Source organism: Maylandia zebra, linkage group LG23 (assembly GCF_041146795.1).
Source record: "Maylandia zebra isolate NMK-2024a linkage group LG23, Mzebra_GT3a, whole genome shotgun sequence".
Classification (NCBI taxonomy): Eukaryota; Metazoa; Chordata; class Actinopteri; order Cichliformes; family Cichlidae; genus Maylandia; species Maylandia zebra.
In genome coordinates, this window is record NC_135188.1 from 10,950,891 (window position 1) to 10,967,756 (window position 16,866).

General features: G+C 42.9%; 1 protein-coding gene and 1 long non-coding RNA gene across 8 annotated transcripts in view; one reads left to right on the plus strand and one right to left on the minus strand.

Annotated features, from left to right (window-relative positions):
* The window catches only part of nfia (nuclear factor I/A), a 154,630-nt gene extending 145,546 nt beyond the window's left edge, over window positions 1-9,084 (minus strand). For all 6 annotated transcript variants that reach the window (XM_076880608.1, XM_004557006.3, XM_004557003.3 and 3 more), the window contains exon 1: window positions 8,952-9,084. In XM_076880608.1, the coding sequence (XP_076736723.1) occupies window positions 8,952-9,047 (96 nt within the window). In that variant the 5' untranslated portion in view covers window positions 9,048-9,084. The remainder of the gene's footprint in view (window positions 1-8,951) is intronic.
* A 30-nt stretch (window positions 9,085-9,114) lies between these two features.
* Window positions 9,115-16,635, plus strand: LOC143415146 (uncharacterized). Of its 2 annotated transcripts, none has more exons than XR_013095759.1 (3): window positions 9,115-9,193; window positions 9,460-9,743; window positions 10,634-16,635. It is a non-coding gene; the product is annotated as an uncharacterized LOC143415146 (long non-coding RNA). The 2 variants fall into 2 exon arrangements; XR_013095760.1 differs by lacking the exon at window positions 9,115-9,193 and having other exon boundaries at window positions 9,369-9,743; window positions 10,634-15,340; window positions 15,829-16,635.
* Window positions 16,636-16,866: the final 231 nt, after the last annotated feature.

Genomic DNA, 16,866 nt, shown 5'->3' on the forward strand with positions numbered 1-16,866 from the left:
AGAAGAGGAAGAACCGTGCAACGAAAAAGACACACAAGGAGGAAAAAAGTGACGTCAAATCTGAGATGTTTAAAGAAAACGTGACTGCGGTCATTCCTGTCAGAGGGGGCAGGTGTGCTCAGGTATGTGCTCCTTCTTTTAGCAAAGGTTTGGTCGCACATGAAGTACAAAGCTTCCGGGCTCACACACCTGTGTTTTCAGCTGCCAGCTCGGTGACAGTTTCTTGTCCTTTATTTCAGCAGCAATTATTCAGGAATCTGGGAAAAGTCGAAATCTGACTGAGGAAAAGATGTGTGGTTTCAGCATGGCGTGGTGGACGCACTTCTTTTTAACAAATGACCTGAATCCAGCTCGCCGTTTGCTCAATATACATCGGTAAACCTGAGCAGCTGCATCCCTTTAAAATCAAAGAATCGGGTTTTTAAATGATTAATACAGCTCAAATCTCTTCCCACACCCACGGAGCCGTTGGAGTGCAGCCCGTAGCTGAAACTAAAATGAAATGAGAACATGTACAAAGTAAAGTTAATCTTTGAGCTTGATTCAGTGCAATCAGACGATCACAGCAAAGAGCAGGACGACAACATTCAACAGTTCAGAGCTAAATGTGGATTAAACCAAACACTCATCAGTTGAGAGTGGAGATAATTACATGATGATCCGATTCAGACATTTTACATCATGGAACTGAATCAGATTCATTTGATTTTTCTAATTAAAAGTAGGGCTGCCACAAACGATTATTTTGATAGTCGACTAGTCACCGATTATTTTTGCGATTAGTCGACTAATCAGATCATCATCCACTGGACGTAAAACTACAGCTTATATAACTATCATTAGCTTACAGCTTTAAGCTTTTAAGGTGCTAACTAAAAATAAAGACAAGATGATAGTTTATTCAATTTTAATGAAATTTGCAGATTGTTTCGGTAAAGTTTAATAAACTCCTTGCTATCTAAAATATAACAGGACACCGGGGTATATTCTCCAGCATCTCACACTTCTGATAATCAGCTGTCTGCTTGACGTTTATTCAGCTGTGTAAAAACTATAACTTTAATCTCAGCCAAACCGATTTACTCAGGAACAAATAAAATACTAAAAAAAAAAAAAAAAAAAAAAAAAAGGCCAAACAACAACATTTTATCTAAGTGACTCATATATATTTAACCTGAGTCACGAAAGACGGCGGTGGGTTTGAAAACAATTTGCCAGGAGTCCGGTGTTCTCACGGCGCTAGTGACCTAGCCCCCGGCTAGCTATCGAGCTAGTGGGTAACAGACGTCTCCGAAAACTGAGCCGATATTTGAGGTTTACACAGCTACATTCTCGCCTGAAAATATGTTAAACGTTTATTTTGTGACCCAGAAAGAATAATAAGAGTAATATTAAAACTAACTAGCTACCGCCATTGTTGGAAACTAAGCTGGGCCGCGCTATGCATTCTGGGACACAGCTACTTCTTCTTCTTCGGGGTTTAACGGCAGCTGGAATCCTTGTACATGCAGTGCTGCCATCTTCTGTTTCAGTCCGTTATTACACTCTTAAATCCTGCTATTATTCCTGCGTCTTTTGCGATCTTACAAAGCTTCAAACGACGTGTCGACTATTAAATCAGTCGTCGACGATTTTGATAGTCGACGTAATCGTGACTAGTCGACAAATCGTGGCAGCCCTAATTAAAAGTCATCAGTCTGAGTCACGTTTTAAGAGTTTCTTTGAAAATAAAATGAAAACTCATTTAGTCTTTCATCTCCACCTTCTGTGCACCTAATCTTATCTGGAGTCAGCGGCTCTCTGGCTCTGGACCGACTCCAGGCCGGTACGTCTGTTCTCAGAGCTCCATCGAGGACCCTGCCAGAAACTAGCAGCAGGAAAAACCCGCCAAACAAATCCTTGCTGCTCAGAAGTCACCTGCTCGCTGCCCGCTCAGGTCAAAGTTCAGACACCAGTTTAAGGAGCGGTCAGACGTTTCAGAGCCGAAGGTGAGAGGACGATATCAGACTCATCTTAACGCTGACATAAGGCTGCATGTCTCAACCTCCAAATACTTCTGCTCACGCGGCGCAGATCTGGTCAGTAGTTTTCCTTCTGTGAGCAACAGAAATGCAGCATGTTCCTTTAAGGCCGCCCCGGGCTCAGCTTTCCTCACTAAGACGAGTAAAACAAGAGCGGATATTAGAGCCCCGAGCCGCCGCCGACCTCTCCCTGGACACAGAGCAGGAGGAGAAGCTGCAGAGAGGCATTGGAATCACAGCTCACAGATAAACTCAAACTCCACAGAGTCTGAGAACGAATACAACGGACAGAACAGCAACGGCTTCACTTCATCGTGTTTCAGAAAGATACGCAGCGCAGGAAACAACGGAGACGTTAACATTAGGAAATGAATCAGGAAGAAAGGAAGAAAGGAAGAAAATAGGATGTGATGAAAAATGCAAGGTAAGAAAACAGAGAGGAAGGAAGGACAGAAGGGAAGGAAAGAAGGGATGATGGGAGAGAGGAAAGGAGAGGTGAAAGGCGAGCAGAGGAGTGAGTCACGTTCGACAGCCTGAGACTCGCCGGGAGCTCGAGGACTCGACGTGTCCTCACACTTTCCACACCGCGGGACAACCACGGGGAGGGCGAGAGAGGGCCAGGACGAATGCACAGAGAGAGAGAGGGAGAGAGAGGCGTGGGCGAGCGAGCACGCCACGTTCAGGAAGTTCAAGCAGACAATCCTAATCCTCCAATTTCCTCCCCTCTAATCATCTCTGCCTGCTCATGGCCGCCTCCAAATTGGAAACATCTTCTGCTCAATATGACACTCGCTGTGTAACACACACACACACACACACACACACACACACACACACACACACACACACACACACACACACACACACACACACACACACACACACAGACCACGTGACCCTGCTGGGCCATCTCTGCGTGAACTCTGTGCTGAAAAGGTAAAATTAGTGTGAAAAAATTAGTCATTTCCATCAGCTGATCAAGCACAAGGTCGCGGCGCTTTTAAAGGAACAGTCCGCGCTCTTTAAGTTGCCGTCTGTTTGGGAAACCACCTAAATCCATCAGCGTACCTTTCCTACACACACACTGATTCAAGTTTTCACGGAGGAAGAAAAGTTAAAGAGTAGTCCTCCCAGCCTGAAAATTACCTCCAAGCGTGGAGCAGAGTCTCTTTTTTTCAGACACCAAATCATCTACCCAAAAAATCCTAAATCCAAGTCCAAACTGAGTGCAAGCTCCACCTCAGGGAGCCCGGCCAATCACGAGATGTCAGTGGCGGAGGTAAAGGTGTTACTCTCCAGGTTCTTTCTCAACATACTGAACACCAAAAACTCATCCTCTCATCAGTCTGATTTTACTAAGACACCGAGCTCCAAAGAGAAAAGGCACGTTAAATAACGAGAGCCCTCTGGGTCAAAGGTCAACAATCATCATGATCGGGCCACTGAATGGCATTTAGGAGCAGCAAGTGGCAAAAACCTGGATTTAGATTGGTCCACAGCTCCCAGCTGATACAGTCCTGTATCTCTAGACCAGGGGTGTCAAACATAAGGCCAGAGGGCTCCAATCCGGCCTTCTGGACCATGTTGGAAAAGAGGGCATAAATTGTGACTTAATTGTGGTTTTACAGATTTTCCTGCTCCTCCATGGACATACTACACCAAAATAGGTAAGAAATACATAAATAAAAAACAGACAATTTCACCATCTACCTTAAAATGTTGATTTGTTTTTTTTACAATGACTCTGCAGAAGAAAAGAAAAAAGAGATTTTCTATTAAATGTAAATAACAGCATGGTGGTGGATTACTGAATCAAGTCATGCACATCTGTAGATTTAAAAAACCGTGAAGCTGATTTTTACACCGAAAACAAGAAGCATACTCGTTGTTCGTCGCTCACATACTGAGCAACCACAAAACTAACAGGTTAAAGCCTTCTGCTTATTTTAAAGTGATCAGTGTTCATTTGTAGATCAAACCCACAGTGGTCTCAGTGCACGTTACTGGGCCCAGCTCAGGAAGACCTTCACCCTCCTGCTCGGTCCGCAGCTATAGTCAGAGCGCCCTGATTTCAGGACCGTCTCTAAAGTTTTGGCGTGCTGGCTATGCTCGGTTGCTTCCTGCACTGCGTTTCTGCTCGCTGAGCTCATCGCTGAAGCCCGGTCCTCCTCTCAGTCTCTGGCTAATGAACGCGACCTCACACGGACCACAAACACAGTGCTGAGGCGCCACCGGCCCGCTCCAAGTCACCGCTTCACAGAGCCGAGCATCGCCTCACTCAACCTCTGACCCCGAACACACTGCCAACCGCTAACGGACACGGTCAGTAATCAGAGCTATCAAACAGCCAGCATGTTCACCTGGAACACACACACACACACACCTTCCTACTGCTCATTAATTCTTACACAATAGCTTGATTACTGTGGTTGATATTAATTAGCTTTAACAATTATTCAGCTTTTTAAAGACGACAACAGAGTGCGTCCTGAGTGGCGTTCAGGTGCTCAGGTTAAAAATAACAGCCAGACGAAGACGCCATGTCATCTTCATCGTGCTGTAAGAACACAGTCAGAGCTGCTCATGGATGTCAGAAAGCCCCGCCTTCTCTCAATACACCTGGAAGCAACTCATTCTGATTCTTTACACGCCTACATCACCGCATATCCACTGTGTTGCTCTTCTACGCGCACAGCCGGTACTTCCTGTCCGTCTCCCTCAGCGTCATGCTGTAAGCCCCGCCCCCTACAGCTCATCTATGATTTGTGATGTTTGGACTGTAGAAATAAATTTGTCAGAACCAATCAAATCATCAATCAACTGTAGTTATTAATGAATCCTTAATGATCAATAATTTACTCTGTTCCATATTCAGCTTCTTTTATTGTGTAGGAGGAAGTTGTGACATCATCATCATCATCATCACGTCCATGCAGACCTGCTCGGTTCACGCTGCCGTGTTCATAAACAGGTTCGTCGCTGCGATTTAAAACGTCTCTCCGAACCTGAACGCACCCTCACTGGGTGGACAAAGTAACATAAACACAAACACACCATAAACCAGACTCTTCAAAATGACCGAACAGCTGACCCGAATCTTTTTTCCCTGGTTGATCTTTTTTTTTTCCATTTTAGAAATTCTCTGCTGAAAGGTTTTAAAAGTTTTTATTTGCTGCTTTCTCAATAAACTCGTCATCATTTCATCTAACTCAGAGAATAGTATCAATAAATCACGTTTTGTTGACTTATAGAGCCGCAGCACAGTTTGCACTCTAAGTACTGACTAACAGAAAATTTTGATGCCAACACCAATCATTATTCCCACGTTGGAGTGGCCATTAAATGAATTATTATCAGCTGTTACTAATACTGACAGTCATGAGGATGTTCAGCGTGTTTGGAGGCAGTGCATGGAGCTGGATGAAAAGTAATACACACAGCTGGCTGTTATTAATTTACTTGTGTCCCTGTCCAAAAACATCAGTTCTACATATTCACAGACTCAGCACCCTGAAGGATGAATCTGCATATTACACAGTGACCCATCAGGCTCAGCTCACAGGTCTCTGACACATCAAACTCATACACGGGACTGAAATCCTCCAGTTTTTCTCTGTGACAGTAAACGCTTCTCCGACGCTTTCAGACGGGAAGCACATTGTGATTGAACTCTTTTCATATGCAGAGAATTCAAATTTTCTTTAAATGTGAAAAGACTCGCGCTCGCACACGCCAACACTGATGATTTATATTTAAATATTTCACTCAGATTCTCGATAAGGTCAGCTGAACCTTATCGAGAAAGGTTCAGCTGACAGGACATCGTAATGGTTTTCTAACGTTTTACGGCTTCATCATTAATAAAGATAAAGATTTTCTAATAAACGATCAACGAGCTCGCTCTGCTACAGGTGTCTCAGAGACAAACATGAGCTGAACCTCGGTGTCGGACGCACGGCGGCGACACTGAGACTGATCACACCTTCCTGAAACCATCAAACGGGTCTCAGAGCCCAGACCAATCAGCTTGCAGAGTCGAAGTAAACAAGTGCAAAGGACAGCAGACAGTGAGACACATGCGATCCACTGCACCACCATCCCACCGACCAATCACACACTTTACACACACAGGTTCAAAGAGCTGCCTCACAACTGAAGGCAACACCCGCAAACTGCCCCGACGCCACCATCAATGTGTGTGTGTGTGTTTGTCTGTGAGGGTGTGTGCGTGGGTGTATCTCTGTGTGTGTGAGTGTGCGTGAGTGTGTCTGCGAGTGTCTCCGTGTGTTTCTGTGAGTGTGTCTGTGTGTATGTGTCTGTGAGTGTGTGTGCGTGGGTGTATCTCTGTGTGTGTGTGCGTGAGTGTGTCTGCGAGTGTCTCTGTGTGTTTCTGTGTGTGTGCGTGAGTGTGTGTCTGTGTGTGTGTCTGTGAGTGTCTGTGTGAGTGTGTGTAGAGTTCCTGAGGGTGACACACTCAGATCACTTGGATTTTGTGCTTTGTCAGTCACTGAAGCTGAAACTGATGGAGGTGCAGACATGAGGCCGTACTGCGCTCCGTCTGCAGCACACAGCTACTGTTCCTCCTGAGCCTCCAACATCCAGCATGTGCTCAGATCAGGTACTTCAAATCATAAACCGCCTGCGGCTGAATCGCCACCAGTGCTCACTCCAACGTTCTGCTTTTAAGATGAGCATAAAGCAGCTTTTGAAAAAGGAACTAAATATTTTCATTTGTGTCTTTGAAGACTCATTTATTGGCACTATGAGCGAGAGCGAACAATCTGAAGAGATGGGAATATTCTAGGAGCTCAGTGTTAGTGGTGTTTACACCTGCCTCCTCCTCAGCTTTCTAACACATTTAAAAATAATTTTCAAATTCGTGAATATCACAGTTTTTAAAGCATCTGCAGAAACTCTAATAATAATAATAATAACGTTCCACATGTTCCACATGCACCATGTTTACAAACATGTTTACAAACACACACAACAACATCCTGAAAACAGAGTTGCTTATTTATTTGTGATGCTAAACATCGCTTGTAGTGCTGTTAACCCCTGCAGAGAACAAACACACACACACACATAAACTCTCTCGTCTTTATTGTGTATGAAAGTCAGATGTTCTTCTTCTGCTGTAGTTTAAATTGAAGCGCAGCCCGTTTGTCCTGCATGGTTTTGAGTTTATAATTTAAATAAATTTTCTGTCTCTTCTGAGAAAAACTCCCTGATATTATTTTTCTCTATCTTTTTGCTCGTGCTCTCCGCCTTCATCCTACTCTCACTGTAAATGTGACTATTAATGAAGGCGACGTGTTCACTGCTGCAGATGCCGCACAGCAGTAAATACAAACTGGCAACAATTCAGCTTCACTTCTCCAGCGTTTAACTGTAACGTGCAGCGAAGACGAAGAAGGCCGAAGAAAGGCTCACAAAAAACCCGACTCCACAAGAGGAAGCAGGAATTCAGAACATTTTTACAGCTTTAAAAACAAAATATCCTGAATCTGAAAGACTCATTAATGATATTAAACCACCAAACAGCAGATTATAAAAAATATTTAAATGAGATTAAAACCTAAAATCCATTAAAGCACTAAAGGAAAACTGGTGCGCTGGCCTGAAATCATCTGGAATAATCACAGCTGCTTTCTGAAAATGGGAGCAGATAATCCTCTTTGTGCTTTCAGCCAGTTTAACCTTTCCTGCTGCTTCACAGATTTAAGTCCCACTAATTACCCGCTATGATCATTTAGGATGCTGCTGCGGTGATACCTCATTAGAAAACTCTCAACTGCTGAGTTTTTAATGCAGTCACTGTAAACGTGTCTGATATCTCCCCACGAACTGTCAAATTTTTCACGCAGAGCGAAAAATTCAAATCATTATTAATTTGAATTTACTGCAAAAGTCCAGTAGAAAAAACCCAGAAAATACCTGTGCCGTTCATTTAAATCATTTAGAGGAAAAAGGAAAATATTTCAGGTTTTACACCCCAAAAAACGTAATTTTTGTGCATATTTATTGCCTAAAATCACTGTGAACTTCCAGCATTGGCCTTATTTTAATTTATTTTCAGTTTTTTATATTTACATTTAATTGTGAGGTTTAAAATCATTTTAATAAAGAAATAAAAAGTAAAAGTAGAGTCCAATCAGGATTTTACATTTATATTCCAAATGTATTTTTAAATAAATGTTATAAATAATGTACAAATGTGTTTAATTTAACCTCCTTGATTTAAATAAAATTATTTAAATCAAGTAAAACGACAGGAAACTTTTCCTTTAATAAGAAACGTTTAAGGACAAACAGACGTTTCTATCTTGTGCTCAGCGCGTGCCATAAATTTATTTTAATACATTCACTTCATTGAAACGGGAAATAAATTATTTTTTTTATTTTTCCTGCTTCAAACTAAATTCAAAAGATTATTTTAATGGAAACTCTTCACCTAAAATCTCTCTCCTTGGACCGGGAACTGGCGGCGGCAGCGGACGGCACAGTGTGACCGGAGGAATGCAGAGTTCTCGGAGCTGTTCGGCAGCGTTAAGCTGGGGGAGCGGGAGCTGCAGGTGCCTCCGCCCCGGAGCTTCAGAAAGCTCCGTGGGACCACGGCGGGTCCGCCGAACCTTACGCGTCATCACGGAGCAGCCGACCGGGGCCGGAGCCCAGCTCGTCCCGGGACATCACGGTGAGGGAGGGGTGAGGCGGGAGTGTCCGCTCCGTAAGTACCGGCAGGAGCGCGCGGACACGGACGCGGAGCCACTTTATCCGCGCTTTGACAAGTTTGCGCTTCTGAGTGGAGAGAAGCTCCGACACCGCGGGAGGAGCAGAGAGGAGCAGAGAGAGGAGCAGAGGGGAGCGGGGGTGTTTGGCGGGAGGAAAAGAGAAAGAGAAGAAGGAGGAGAGCAGCTCGTGCCAACTCACCATCCACCACGTCCTGGCTGAGATGTCGTAGCACAGCTGCCATTTGATGGATCCTTCCGAGCTTTTCCCCGCCATCACGCTGTCCGCGAGCCTCATCTGAGAGCGCGCTCACCGGACATGAGACACCTCACGGAGAAAACATTTGCTCTGGCATGTTGGGCAACATGTAGCCGCAGCACATGGAATCATGGGAAAAAAAGCGCCCTGACAATGAACCAATCTCCTGCAGACCCCGTGGCAAGGTGAGCGGCAGTCATCTGCTGCGAGGAAAACACACCCCCTACACACACACACACCCTACACACACAAACTCACTGCACAAGCAGACACACACACTCACTGCATATACACGCGCACACACTCTATACGCACACAACACACACTCGCTCACACGCGCGCGCGTTCGAGCGCAGGAATGACGAGCCTTTTTACGCATCGTCGCGCGCCTCGGGTCGCTTCTCCCTTTCTTCCTCCTCCGGTTTAATTAGGGCTTCTTCATCATCATCAGGAGCAGAGGAAGAGGAGGCGAGCTGAACTTTGCAAACTTCTTCTTCGTGGTCACTTTAAAGGCAGGTAAGAGGGAGGGAGGGTGCACATGGAACTGCTTATCATGCTTTGTTTTGTTTTCATCCGCTGTGAGCCCTCCACCTCCTCTTCCTCCACCTCCTCCTCCTGCAGCCGAGCCTCGTGTGTTTTGGCATAAATACCTCCAGACCGAGGGGCCGTGCGCGAGTGGACCCTGGACAGAGCGCACCTCTCCCGGCCGAAGCTTCATCATCCCGAGCTCAATCAGTAAGTTTGCTCCACCATCATGCACCTCACCTGTAGGAAGGAGACAGCCGGAGGCTCAAGCTGAGGCTCAGCCTCCTCCAAGCCTAAAAATGAACAGACAGAGAGGGTTTAAACTTAAACTTGAGACTAAAATTAGCTTGACTGGTTTTTATGTTTATTATTGATGTAAAAATAAAACTTTCTGACAGATGTAGCTTTAGTCTTTAATTAAACTTTCATATTTTTGTTTAGGAGGCTACAGCCATTAATAAAGGAGCTGCTTTCATATTTCATATATTTCCAGATGAGACAGAAATCACTGTAAATTATGATTTCTTTTTTATTTCAGTCTAAGCCAAATTTATTCTTATTTATTTTAGTGTGAGCGTAAAACAAATCTGAACAACAATCTGACAGGACAGTTTATGTCACAGCCACGCTTTACACCATACGTAAAATCAAAGTGTAGAATTAAATTATTTTTATAGCACTGTATATTTATATAAAAAAGAAATATGTATTTTATAGTTCCTGGCTGTGAATATTTTAATGCCAAAGCACTTCCTGTTTGTAATTATTTCACATTTATAGAAAGAGAAAAATTATTAAGCTAAATCAATAGGAAACATTGATAAATATTCGTCCTCATCATACATAATAACTTTTATTATATATATGTATAATGACACAGAATAGGAAGGAATTAATTACAAAATGATGCAGGTCTTTAATTATTCTTTTTTTAATAATAAAAGCAAGTGATAATGGTCAGGTGGCATATATTTCTGTTGTGTACTCACTGTGTGTATGAATATTACCTTTATTATTTTATGTTTCTCTTTTTGTGGAAATGCAGGTAATTAAACTCTGGAATCGTCTTTGTACACGTCTCTGTTTTTATTTCCTCTCAGGATGGACTGAGCGGCGGTGTCGTCCCATCACATGTGCTTCAGCCCTTCAGCCTAAGAGAGCCTCGCTCTGTGTGTGTGCGTGGGGGGGTCTGAGCAGGCGGTGTGTGTGTGTGTGGGGGGGGGGTGTCTGTGAAGCTCAGGTTCCTAATCAGACGGGGAATACCTGAACCAGGGCAGAGCCGCCATCAAACAGTTCACCCATTGTGGCGGCCAAACGGAGGAATGCGATTCGGCCGGAGATACGTCGGAGGGGGGGAGGAGGGGCTCTCTGGAAAATTTGGAAGGAAATTAGAATAAATTTGGAGAGCCCTGCAGTGAAAGGTTGAATCAAGTCGGGCTTATGGAGCATGCTCAGGTGCAGTTATCGTCTGTGGTGCTGTTTGGGATCATCTAGGACACGTCGTTCACGGGGAACACGAGGAACCAGCTCCGTCTTCCCTGCTGACAAACTTTGTGACTCCAGCCACGAGCGTTCGACAGATGCTGAGCGGAACTGTTTTCGTAGGCCAGCCCTGGCGTTAGCATCGCTCCACTTCCCTCCACATGTGCGCTGAGGATGATCTCTGAATTCAGACTTTATGAAGCTTGCGTGTTTTTTTCACTCAGAAACTTTCTGCAAACTAGCACAGCTCTCACAATTTTCAGTTCCCGACAACTCGGCTGCCTGTCAGGTTTTATCAGGAATTTTCCTGTCAGATGAATTAATAATCGGTCAGAAATACTTCCTGTGCATTCAAGGGGCTGCATGAACTTGTTAGTCAGGCTCCTTTTAATCAAATCATATCGTCGAAATCTGCAGATCTGTGTCTAACATTGCAAACACACACACACACTGTCAGGTTGGTCTGGAGTGTGACTAACCTGAGTAGTGCCAGCACCAACAGTCGTGGTTTCTTCCTCAACCGGCATCCACACGGCGGTGTAGGTCGCGGTTACACGTTGCTTCGGTCGATTAGTTATTTTCCAGTTTATTCTAAGAAAGCCGACACAAAACTGCTAGTCATTCACATGAAAGTGAACAGTTGGCAGCACTGCCTTCTGTTTGCGTCTGATTCGCCGATTCGTATCCTAAATTTGTGGAGAGAGATGGACGAGGCGAGGCCTGCCGGGATAGGCAAATACCTGAGGCCGTTTACCATTAATAGAATAACCTGACTAACACAGACAAGGACCTTGAAACACTTCCCTTGTTTTTCCTGATGATTTTTATTTTTCAAAGCCAGACGTCACTAAGCTCTTAACCGAGACGTCAGGAACCAGGAAATGTAAACCACTTTTAAATACTGGCTTTTAGGGCCAATTCCTGTAGCAGCAGAGACCCTACATTTATAACTGTTGTGACAAATACATTTATGCTCACTGTATTTCTGCAGTATCCCTTAAAATTGTTAAATGTTGATTATAATGGTGACCTATCCAGTTTGTGCCTCTCCATGATAGCTGGGATGTCAGTTTTAATTTTAAGTACGCTGTCTGCTACCCAAACGGACCCATCTCAGCTCTAATCCACCTGGACTTCATGATTAAAGGTACAGTTACACTTTTCTCCTGTAAATTAAACCTGTTTTAGCTGCTGATGTAAAATAAGTGAAAAGTCTCACAGCAGGCTGTGAAATACTCACCAAACTGTCCCTGAAGTCCACTCCAGGTATGAGGAGGAGGCCTTTTACCTCAAAGTTCCAGTTTGAACCAGAAATGGGTTCAACGCTTGGAGACATTTTCAGCTCCTCTGTGTTTCGTTTTGGCCAACTCGCTCGGCTTAATGAAAACATCGTGGACAGAGTGAAACATTTTCACCACACGTTTCAAAGCTTCTTTTTTCTTGGTCTCTTACCGCTGAGTCCATTAGAGACGTCCTTTCACGTTTCAAAGTCACGAAAAACCGCCATTAAAAAAAAACAACTATTAAATTATTCAGCCGTGGAATAATTTACCACAAGTTCACCTTTAAAATTTGGATAAGTTAATCCTAATTACTTACACATACTGAAACAAATCATAAATGTATTAATGTGTTAATATAAATTTAGCTTAAACTATATTAGCCTAATCGTTCGTTTTTTTAGCATCATTTAAACAGTTAGCTAACATTCACATTCAAGCTAAACTCTACAATTTATTTAAGAAAAACTTAAATAAACAATTTCACATGTTCAATATGTAAAATTAACAGCTGAATAAAAACCTGCACAAAAAGAAAAACTGAATATAAACTAAATTAAACTTTTTCTTCAACAATAAAAGTGAATTGAAAAAACTTTAGCTGGTAAAATAAAATGTTGATCAATACTAATATAAAACTGAATATACTAATTTTAACTGATATTAATACTGGTCACATTACGTTTGCACCTGTGAGCTGCTTAAACCAAATATATCTCTTACCATCACCATCGTAGCATACACGTGTCTCTAACTCCTCGTAGAAGTGTTCATCAACCCGGAGGAAATTTACTATATGAACTGCTCAGGATATTTATCTATGCTTTGGAAATAATTCTTAAAACACACAAAAACACTTAAATCTTTACAATGATTTACATATTTATATATGTAGTAGCTGATGTCACAGGAATGATGACATTACGTATCCATTATTTGGAAATAAACGTTTACTATGGGTGGGTTGTTTTTTAATATTTATAGCAATAATATGCTCTTGTACGTTTCCGGAAATACACATTAAATCTGAGCAATCTTATTTTTGTTATTGAATAAAATTATGCAAGTCTATTTTAAATGTTAGTGGTCGATTTAAAAAAAACAAACTATAAGTGCCTAATGTTATTACTATTATGAATATGAATGGTGCTACATGCATATATATAATACTGAAATTGATTGAAACAATCACCCCCCCCCCCCCCCCCCCCCCAACAAAAAACAATTATATTAAATATAAACGTTAAAAAGCGACTTTTGTTGTAAGTTATGTACTTTCAAAAATTATGAAAAAGTCTTTACGTTTTACTTTGTAATGAAGTTCAGATTTTAATTCAGAAATGATGTCTGGTCTGCATTCACACGTGCGTCAGTGGGTCTAAAAAATAAACATCTGTCAGTGCAGCAGGCTCCAAACTGTGAGACTGCCTGAATATTAATACCTCCTCACCGCGGGGAGCTGGGTTTAACCAGGAAGTGATGATGTTGTGTGTGAAGACCTGACTGGATGTCAATAAAAGTGTGAAGTTTTCTTCTGTGTGGCCCTTTCGTGTGTCAGATGAGTGGGACCTTCACGCTTTGCAGTACCTGCACACTCTGAAGCAGCTGCCGGGCTTTACCTCAGCTCCCAGCAGAAGGCGCTGTTGTGTTTCTTGGACCTCCTGTGCTCACCTGCAGAAGAAAGTTGGCACATTTGTCCTTATTCCACCTGATTCTGCTGAGAGTTCTACTCACCTGCCGCAGGGCAGTAATTTATTCTCTCAGAATAAACACAAAACTGACGGTGAAAAACGCATCACGTTCATCATCATCATCACTCAGTGGAATCATTTATTCTTGCAGGGCAGAGATTAGATGGATCTGTGTTCATCTACTGAAAACGTGACTTTTTCTGCAAACATATTAAAAAGTAATCATTTGGGAGCAAAAATGAAAACCTTTTTAAAATCACACTGCGGACACGCTGATATTAATCAAATAAACACTTACTTAAAAATATATTTGTTCCCACATATTATTAAGGAATTCAGACAATGAGGTGTAACTGAAATAAATATAAAGCACATTTATATTTATACGGAACATATTCTTTTACGTTAATTTTATTATATTTCCACAGTTAACACATTAAGAAAGCACCGGTGTTGCGTTTCACGGGGCACATGGCTCATTTTTCAATATTTTTCTGGCCTCTGTGAAAAAGCACAGTACAAAAATACACAGAAACAAGTGAAAATGCTGCAAAACCCAAAGCATGAACAACAAGCTTTCATGTCGACCACAAACTGTCAGCACGACGAGCCGAGAACACATTTCTCCAATTTTTCCACTAAATCCAATAAGTTACCCAAATATATGTGTTTCACTTCCTTCCTCCCCCGAACTACAGAGACAAAAAGACCTGATTGTCAGCAGCTGTTTTTCCCATTGCCCCCCCCCCCCTCTTTGCACAGCACGGTGGCGCCCCCGGGCGTCGCAGCAGGAGCACCCTGCCACCCACCCGTCTGTCCGTCCACCCGGCCGCTGAAGCTCACCGAAGCCAAAGCGTCCATATGAGGACACACTATCAGGGACATTTCCCCGAGTAGCTCGCCAGCTGTCCCCGCAGCACTCGCCACATCAGCCATATTAAATGACCCTTTGTCTTCTTCCTGCTCCCTGTCTCTCGTGTATTCTCGCACCTAATCTTCGCTGTCTGGCCGTGCAGCACTTGCAGAACATTAGAGGAGCATTTAAACGAAGCGTTTGACAAAAGCCAGGAAGCCTGAGCTCCAAACAACAGTGTTTGTTTTCATGCCTTTCCCCCTTGTCCTGATTACTGTCAGATGCCTTTGTGTTCCAGGTGGCTGAGGCTGCAGAGGGAAAACCACATGCAGAAACAAACACCACACATCCTCCTTTATTCCCGCTGCTGTCAGCGCACACATTCAGCACACCACCAAGGGTAAAAGAACCACATGGCCATGGAATCCACAACAGAACTGATTACTGTCTCCGGGCCGCTGACGAATCAGCACCAGCTGAAAGTGAATGAGATCACTAGTGGTATTTAACCTGTGTTTCTCTCAGGGTTTGCATCCAATAAAGGTCAATGCTGCTGCTCACAGAAAAACATTTATGATTTTCTGATCCTGACGGAAATCGGCAGGAGATCCTCCACAGGTCCAGAAGTGTGCTGGTCTCATATATCTGAGGCTTGGGTAGCAGGCTCCTTAAAAGTACTGAAAGCTGAGGTGTGGACTAAAGTGGAAACTGTGTCAGATCTGTATTCGCCTGCGAAAAATCAGAAAAATCTAGCTTGATCTGAAAATCAAATATCAAAACAGTGAGTTGCAACAGGAATATGACCATATTAAACAAATAACAACAACTAAACATATTGTTTTCATCTGGTCACATAATAATCGTATGAAACTATTCATTTTGATCTGGGGGATTTTTGAATATGACCAGCAATTACAACTGCATTCTTCACTTTCACATCACTTCCCTCAGTTTCATCATTTCAATTTCTTTCCCTTCATCCTCGACAGGTCTCGGCAGATTCCCGTCACTTCCTGAGCCTGGTTCTGCCGGAGGTTTCTTCCTGTTAAAAGAGTTTTTCCTTCCCACTGTCGCCAACTGCTTGCTCACGGGGGTTGTTTGATTGTTGTAAAAGCATTTCTGCAGAATCTGGTCATCATAATGGAAAAAGTAAACTGTGGACACAAAGCTGGAAGAATTCCTCATCAATCTGTTGCTCGTGACTAATTGTTATTAACCAGGCCTTCCACTCCTTCAGGAAGTCATTTTCCAGAACATTTCCAATGACAGACAGATGCTATGAACATATGTGTTAATCTGTAATTAGACAACAAGATCGAGACCTGGAAAATGTTTTCTGTCACATGTTGAAAAGTCGGTTCTCTTCAGTTCCCATAAAATAAATCAAAGCAAATAATCACAGTGTGATTTTTTTTAGGATTGTGAGTACAAACTGATGGGATGGTTCTGAAATACTGAATGCATTACACTGGGAGGGGTGCTGGCACAGTTTGGTCTGTTGCTCTTTTACCTCCTACAAAGCAGAAACCACTGCCAGAGAGATGAAACTGGAGGTGATGGTGAAATCTGGAATAAGGCTGAAACAAATAGAGGATAAACTAACAGGACCCGGACAGCAAGAAGCATTTAACCACAGAACTACAGCAGATCACAGAAAAAGAAATAAAGAATAAAATCTCTCCAGTATGAAAGGATTTAAGTCACTACACCAAACATCACACACAATAACTCCTGAAACAACATGACATCTGGAACCAAACTGTGGATAAATCCTGTAAAAACAAGAAGAAAACTCACTGGTGCGACTGGACAGTTTTAAAAAATCTTTCTTGTCCAAATAATTTGGAGGAATACTTGGAAGTAATTTAGTGGCCATCATGTAAATCTAAATATTTTTTGAGCTGATTGTTCTAATGTACGGACGTGTCCTGAAGTCACCGCGGAGGCAGTAACGAGGACCCGATGGACGCGTGCTCTGACGATTAGAAACATGCTGCATCTGGTTTACGGAGCACGAGAAACAAATG